At 36.9% G+C, this 8,639-nt stretch overlaps 1 protein-coding gene across 1 annotated transcript in view; it reads right to left on the reverse strand.

Annotated features, from left to right (window-relative positions):
- Nucleotides 1-3,770: 3,770 nt before the first annotated feature.
- Nucleotides 3,771-8,639, reverse strand: part of adgrd2 (adhesion G protein-coupled receptor D2) — an 86,655-nt gene continuing 81,786 nt past the window's right edge. The window contains exon 25 of the mRNA XM_014009973.1: nt 3,771-3,854. Coding sequence (XP_013865427.1) covers nt 3,847-3,854 — 8 coding nt within the window. The 3' untranslated portion in view covers nt 3,771-3,846. The remainder of the gene's footprint in view (nt 3,855-8,639) is intronic.

Raw genomic sequence — 8,639 nt, forward strand, 5'->3', positions numbered from 1 at the left:
TGAGGTATTTTGGACGCTGCTGTTTTCTGCACCTGCCATTACCTGGTTTATTTATTACTTATTCACTTTCAAGGCAACGTTTTTATCTTTATGTTCAATTTGAGTTGAGAAGATTAAAACTGGGTTCCCACGGGTCATTGAAATCCTTGAAAGTTTGTGAATTTGAACAAATTATTTCAAGGCCCTGGAAAGTTTGGGAAAACTGCCAAAAATTACACTTGTCCTTGAAAGTCCTTGAATGTTTTTTGGGGATTGAAATTCTCGATTTCCACGACTGATTTTCATCATCTTTTAAAAAATTACAAAATTAAATTAAGTAAAAAAAACTTACATTTGTTGCGGTGGATAACTCAGGATTACAGTAAACTGACATTGTTTCTGAGTCAACAACTATGTTGTTCAGTTTTTCATTGAATTTACATGATATTAAACCTGTTTATTGGTAACATTCTGTGGTAGTAGTTGGTAATTGCCGTTGCYCGTGGTTCGTTAATTTGCGGAAATTGGTACTGGAAAGTCCTTGAAAGGTCCTTGAATTTGATGTTGACCAAGGTGTGGGAACCCTGTTTATACTGTATGTTGTATCTTTAAGGCACAGGTGATGACTGGAGTTGTCTCTGTACTAAAAGCTTTAATTTATTTATTTGAAGCTCAACACTGAAAACAGGATCCTCACTCACTTTAATGCCTTTCCTGTGGAAAGAATCAAAAATATCATGTTCAGGAACACAGTAAAATAACTGTTCCCAACACACACTTTTAATGTCATCTCAAAAATACTAGTGCTATGAAAAAACTAAAACTTTTAGATTGAACCATGAAGGTATAGTCTTTGGATCAAACATACACAAATTAAATTAAAGACAAGTGTGGGGTACCTTTGAACAGTTAAACACAAAAACAGCTTATTAATCTCTCACAGAGACAATTACTCCAGCTGCTCAAAATTAACTTGTGGCCACTCATTAACTATTTTCTGGCCATGAGTAATGTTTTTTTTCTAATGTCGCTGGACAGGCTTAGTAAGAATTAGAAGTTTGTCAAAGGGTGGAAGAGGAATGGCTTATTTTAACTCTGAATATTTKCACCAACAATGCGGGACTTAAGGACACGAATTATTGTGACATACTCTGACACTGCTTATGTGAAACTCAGGGTTTTACGATGCACCTAACAATAACATATCATGATGTATTTGTTTTTCCTCATATTGGGACAAAATTGTTTTTCTTCTCTTTTAAATTAAGGCTAAATCTCACATTAGCCAGTAACCATTTATTTGCCTTGGGGCAGTGATGTCCAATCCTTGTCGTTAAAGACCACTATCCTGCATGTTTTGGAGGTTMCTTTGCTTCAGATTAATGAGTGATTAACAGGCCTCTTCAGAACATGGAAAGGTAATCCCACCATTGAGTCAGGAGTGTTGGAGCAAGGAAACAAGTAAAATATGGCAGCCCTCGAGGACCAGGATCAGACTCTTTCGTTGCTGATATCTAATGTTTTTCATTCCAACTAAGAAACGTGATCACTTGTTTAGGCTTTTTGGAATTCCCATCGAGTAGAAATTAAAGTGGCAGCAATGGAGCTCAATTGAAATAAACAATAATAAGAAATTTAGTATTGCAATTAAATATTTTCCAAAAAAAGTCTTAATGTTCACCTTTAGAAACTTGAATCAAACAAATCTCAGGATTTGCAAAGTGATAATATCTGATAAGAGAAAAATTATGAATGATTTTTACTTCCTGGTTAATTGTTCTGATTTTTATTATTTATTTTTTGACTGTATCATTTTACCTATCTGGTTAAATTCAGTTGAATTCAAGACTTGCAACAACATTGTGCCTYTATTCTAGTTAAGGTACAGACTTGGAAATGATAGTTGAGAATAAAATGAATTGTATTGTGTGAAATGTGAGTTTTCTGGCTGGTGATGATGCTCATTACAGTTTTATCTGTTGATCAGATATGTCCTACAGTTCTTTTCTTTTAACTCCAACAAAAACAAGGCAGTAAATCTAAGTACAAAAGTGAAGGTGATGTTTATTTCTGACAGATTAGGAAGAATAACTGGTCCCCATCCCTGCAGTGACATAATAGACAAAGCCCAGTATTATTTTATTGATCTCAAAGAGAAATTCACAAACAGCATTCTACATGTTAGCGGCACTTTTCTTTAACAGTGCTACTCTGTAGCACAGTTGCACCACACATACAAACTTGCCAAACTGTGTCAAACTGCAGCTATGGGCTACTACAGCATTTCTAAAGCAAGGCCACATTCACGCTATGGAGGATACTGTTTTTGAATTTTCCTCTGGGATCAGTAAAAGTATACTGTGGATCATCCACATAGAAACACTGTCCTTCCAAAATGATCTTTTTCTTTGTGGACATGACACCTTTTCCCAGAAATATTTTACTTCACTCAGAAACACAGAATAGACCCAATATTATGTTGGAATAACTATGTCAGGCAAATGCTACAAAAATACACCACAAACAGAGGAGACAACGTGGAGAAGACACTTTAAGCTGCAAACACAAAGGAAAAAATGAGGACAACAAATACAAAAGTAAAACGTTTTAGTGAACTTTCCAACAAAGTGGAATTTCTTCTTAGTGTCTCATTAAACTACAACTGACAGGGAGTTTCGAAAAAAAAATAAGAGATACTTTTTTAGCTATAGTTGGGGTACTATTATTATTTTATTTGTATTTTTTTCTCTATTCAGTACATTTTTATTAATCACATGGTTTTAAAAAGTTTGGCTTAGGTTGTCCACACAAGAACCCAATGTTGATGTTTAAGTTTTTTCACTCTGGAACCTGTTTGGATACAAAGCTGAAATGAGCATCAGCATATCTACAAAACACTATTCCCATGTGGACAGGGCTCTAAATTGTGTTGAGGGTAGAGGAGAGCAACTCGAAGAGAAGATTATAGGAAAAGCCTCTTTAGCGAGTGTTAAAAGCACAGCAGCATTCTGATTGTCTTCACACTGAAAGTGGTTTTCCAAATTCCCAGCCACATCTGAATATGTCTTACAGGTCATAGAAAACACAAGGGGTCATCATCCAGTGTACAAGAGAAATMATCTATAAGCAGCTACTGATGCACTCAACTGACAGAATATATTTAATGTGAAAACTATTATCTATAACAACACATATGCTTGAACATTTGTCTCAGGCAAAAGTGACAAGATGTGAAAACATTTAGTGGAGTCTTCGCTTGAACTGAGAGGGTCTTTTAGAGTTTGGGTTATTCTCCACACTGAGATCACTCTCACTGCAGTCTACTGCAGGTCGGACATGAGCAAGGTCTCTACAAAAAACAAAAACAGATTTCTGCATATTGTGTAGTTTGTTAAATGCCATTTTTGAAGTAAACCTTCAGTTGAAACATTCAAGATCCATGATATTTTTCCCCAAAATCAAAAGTGACAACAAGCATTTTGGTTTGTCATTTGATGTGTATTGCCTGAGCAGTGCAGGGTTCAGGTGTTCACACACTGAAGTACGTTGCCCAGTGGAGCAGGATTACCCCGGCGAACACAAAACCTTTTGGAGATATTTTTCCATCAGCTGATAAATCTGAAAACAGGGAGTTTGAGGGGGAAATACTGATCTTCAACTCAATTCTGTTCAATTCAGTGTATTTATATAGCGCCAAGTCACAACATACGTTGTCTCAGGGCACTGTACATAAAAAAATCTTATGTTGGAATGGGACAGAGACAGTGYGACAAGGTGGTTCTTTCATGTTCACTCTCATCCTTATGTGCTACATGTGGTGAGCGTGTCCCTCTGCTGTGCTCAAACACAACCCTCTCCACTGGCAGCTCAGCAACCTGTAGGAAATAAAGGGAAAGGAATTAGCAGCAACTCTCTGCTCTGTCAAACATTTTACCTTTTTGCGTTACGAGTGTGTTTGTGCACAAAAGAGGGCAGAGAGAGGGAGGGGCGTAAAAGGGTGAGTGAGAGAGCAGGTGTTGGAGTGCTTAATGGCTGATGGTGTGAATGGCCACTGCTGGCCCATCCTGATTAATGGAACAAACCTCTGCTTTGTCTCTGCAGTCAACAATGAGCACAGAGACCCTTATACACAGTCCGTTCGGCGCTCCTCGCAGACGCCTCAACATTTAACGAATCTATTGAAAACTTCCTCCTCCACACTGCCAGTCCTCTTACAGTGTTTGATGGTGACTTAACCCTCTGGAAATATGGAGACCATCTGTGGTTCTGTCWGCACATTCACTTCAACAATGACCATGGGAGGCCGTTTTCACACAGGCCTGATGCCGCACACGGCGCAGGTAAATGAAAACAATCAGACAAAATAAACCCCCTTTTACTCCGTCGCCTCCACTCAGCTTTTTGTGTCACATCTGAATTCTCACTGTCAGAGGTTCTGCTCTGACCCACAGGACCTATGACATGAGAAATTTAGATTTTCTACAGCAACACTTCAGTGATTTCAAAGGTAAATTATATCTAATATTGACAATTTCCTAAAAATGATTGCCTAACTCATTGTTTCTAGTTTTTCAGGAAACACAAAAACTTCAGTGAAATTGTTATTTATTGATTTTTATTATTTTTTTATTTGCAAAAAAATGACTTAGGTGATTACTTTAGGGGTCTGATTTTTTTTAATCTGGGAGAATGATTTTATCTGCAGTGTGTCTACCCTTCACAGTGAACATCAAACTTTCTTTGTTAGTTTATTAGGATGAGATTCCACATAAATGTGCAACATTTTCTCCCAAAAACCAGGCAATAAACTTCAATAATCATCAGATACACTTTCCATTGATAAAAGAAAACATCTAGAGTTATAAGTTACTTTTAATGATTTAATTGTCCTCAGATTGGGTCTTTGTTTCCTTTGCAGTAATTCTTTGTTGCTTTGACCAATAAAAATTAATGCATATTTAAATCAAGAGGCATAATAGTAAAAGCAGACTGTAGATGTTTTCCTGACTGTTTTCTAAATTATACGAATACAATTTTAATAATAGAATGAGATTGTTAAGACAAGGAAAGACACCAGTTTGTTTAATAGCAAGTTTAATTTAGTTTCCATCTACTCAGGYATGCTTTCAAAACCACGTTTTTCCTAAAAAAAACATCATTTCAGGAGAAATGTTTCCATCCCAACAGAAACAGAAATGACCCAAATTTTGTAGCAACTATGCCACATCTGTATGTGGAGCTGTAGTGCTACCACTAAAAATATGCCAAAACCTGGAAAGAAGACAAAGAACAGACCCTTCCAAAGATGGATGGTGAAAATAAGAGCAAAAACTGAATCCAAAGTGGAACTTCTTTACATCACATTATTGTCTGGGAGTTTGTTCTGATCTGTGGACATCCATCCCTTATCTATACCCGCTTCTTCCTTTCAGGGTCATTGGATCCTACAGTTCTGTCAAACTTTAGGCCAATTTCTAAATTGCAGCTTTTAGAGAAGGTTGTTTTTATTCAGCTACATGAGCACCTGTGTCTTAATGATATTTATGAGAAGTTTCAGTCTGGTTTTAAGTCTTGTCACAGAATGGAAACTGCGCTTCTCAGGGTGTGCAATGATTTATTCTTAACTGCTGACTCTGGTGATTCTACTGTTTTAATTCTTCTTGTTCTTACTGCTGCATTTTATACAGTAGATCATGACATTTTAATACTGTATCAAGGTTGGATACTTTTGTTGGTATGAAAGGTACAGTTTTAAAATGGTTTAGATCCTACTTGTCTAGCAGAAGCTTCTCGGTCCAGTTGGGACAGCTTTTTTGTCTGTTGGTCACCTTCGATATGGAGTATCTCAAGGTTCCATGCCTGTTTTATTTTCATTGTACTTGCTTCCCCCTGGGATCTACTTTTTGCAAATATAACGTGTCAAACCATTTTTATGCTGATGACATTCAGGTTTATCTTCCATTAAGATCTAGCGGATCCCAGTCTATAAATAGGCTACATGAATGCTTAAAAGACGTGAGAGCATGGATGGATCTGAACTTTCTTTATCTTAATGATAAAAAGACAGAGTTTGTTTTATTTGGTAACTCTGATGAACTGACAGGATGCAGTAGTGCTGTTGGACCACTGGACCCTTTATCTGGCTGTGTGTCTGTCAAAAATCTTGGGGTGATTTTGGACTCTGATTTTAAATTTATTGAACAGGTCAGTGCAGTAGTCCAGTCTAGCTTTTATCATTTGAGACTTATAAGTAAAGTCAAGGATTACCTTCCTCATAATGCCCTTGAGAGGGTTGTTCATGCTTTTCTCACTTCTAGACTGGACTACTGCAACTCTCTTTATTGTGGGATGGATCAAGTCTTTGGTTTGTCGTCTACAGCTGGTTCACAATTCAGCTGCCTGTTTATTAACAGGTACAAGACGTCGCGAACATACAGTATCACTCCAATTTTGTATTCTCTTCACTGGTTGCCTTTCTTTTAGAATTGTTTTTAAGATTTTGTTTTTAGTTTTTAAATGTCTGAATGGTTTGGCACCTCATTATCTRACTGAGCTTTTACAGCCTCACATTCCWAATAGATCCCTGAGATCTGTAAATCAAAAGCTTTTAGTTGTTCCCAGGTCTCGGCTTGTGACCAGGGGAGACAGAGCCTTTTCAGTTGCAGGACCTCGGCTCTGGAACAARCTCCCACTGTCTGTGAGGTCAGCTGGGTCTCTAAATGAGTGTAAGTCTCTGTTAAAAACTCATCTGTTTAAACAGGCATTTGAGTCTGAAGAGCAGGACCACTAAGTCAGCCTTTGCTGTTTTGTTTGATTTTATTATTCATTTTATTACTGTACTTTGCTCATTGTTTTTATTTTATGCTCACTTTGGTTTTTATTGTGCTTTATAAATAAATGATGATGATGATGATGATGATGATGATGATGATGATGATGATGATGATGATGATGAGGGTCACTAGTGGCCATATCCAGCAGTCACAGTGCGAGGGGCAGTGTACACCCTGGACAGGTCTCCAGTCCATCACAGGGACACATAGAGACAAATGAGACAGACCTTTTGACCACCAATGGTCATGTCTCCCAACTAACTGAACTCTGTTCTGAAAAATGTTTTCTTAGCTGTAAATATCTGTCCTTGTCTGCAGATAATGCTGATGCAACAGTTTTTTAATCTTTTAAGATTCATTATAAAAATAATAATCAACATGATTTTATTTTTTAAAGGTATTTCTATTTCAAGTGTGTGTTGTCAGATCTGAAGATGATTTCTGAACTGTCATTAATTTCCACACCAGTGCAGATCAGGGGGAAACAACAGATGCATGTCTTTTTGACTACAACACCACTCTGTCCAGTAAACATCTCTCCCAAAAAGAAATATTTTGACTTCAGACAGATTTGTTATATCTATAACACACACAGCTGAATGCTGAGTGTAAATGGATAGAAGCCAGTTTGTTAGTTTTGAGTTGGATTCTGCTGAGAGCTTCAGGACCCGATGATAGGCGAACAACCATCTGAGGGGAAAATGTAATTTTTAATTTCTGAAAACAAGAAGTTTGTGCCGACCCAGTGGGTCTCATAAGGCTGTTTTGTGATGGAAAGTCAAGCCACCTCAGTGAGTTCATACAAACCTCTCCGTAATGACCTCCAGGGCCAGTCTGAATCATCTGGACCTCAGAGTCACATACACAGAGACTTCACCTCCAATGAGACAAGCGTCTCCAGCTTTGGTGAGCTGATGTAATCAGGCATTACACACAAATCGTTCCCAGAACAGTGCTGGTTAAACAGCCGAGGCAAACTTGATATTCTTCTGATCTAAGATTAAAATTATCAATGACTAAATCTGACCAGATCTTAACATCTTCTCTCCAAATTGACAAAAACTTATAGGTTTTAACCTGGGTCTCTTTATTAGAAAAATATATTTTCATTCTATAAAGGTTTTAACATCCAGACCTTAACTAGACGTATAACATCAAGTCTACACTCCTTTTCATCTTTAACTGTTTATAAACCTTATTGCTTCTTTCGTGTTGTCATTTTTACTGGTTTAGTCATGATTCAATGTAAGTGATTCTTGCATATTTTTGTAATAAATTACCAAAAAGATGAAGCTGGTCCCTCATCTTTGAATATTTTGYCCTGAGATGAGAATTCCCTGTTAAGGCCCTGTTATTATGTACAGGCCAAAATGAAGCTACCAGTTGATTTTTTCAAATCCAGCTTTAACATTGACGTCTTTAAAATGTTCATAAATTGGCATAAGTTGTCTAGTGTTACAGGGCTTTTACATCATACAAATCTCACACATAAATATGAGTCTGATTAAAAAGGGTGAATAAATGTTGGTCAATAAACTGACCTGGTGCCCCAACTTGGTAAAAGTATAGTGCAAGACATAAATAGTTATCACTCTTTCTGTTTCACCACACAGACAACCATTCACTCACTAATCTGTGGACATGATGGATGATTTCAGAAAAGAGACAGAGGGAAGAATTTTCTCATAATCATTCTAATAATAAAAGTTCAGGGAGGAAGTATTTATACACCAGTGGTAATTTTTAAAAACTCCTTACCACACTTTTTAATTGTATAAATATTTTTCAACAAATTTTTTTCAACCGAAAAACAAAACAAAACAAAAC

This window comes from Austrofundulus limnaeus, unplaced genomic scaffold (genome assembly GCF_001266775.1).
Source record: "Austrofundulus limnaeus strain Quisiro unplaced genomic scaffold, Austrofundulus_limnaeus-1.0 Scaffold64, whole genome shotgun sequence".
Lineage (NCBI taxonomy): Eukaryota > Metazoa > Chordata > Actinopteri > Cyprinodontiformes > Rivulidae > Austrofundulus > Austrofundulus limnaeus.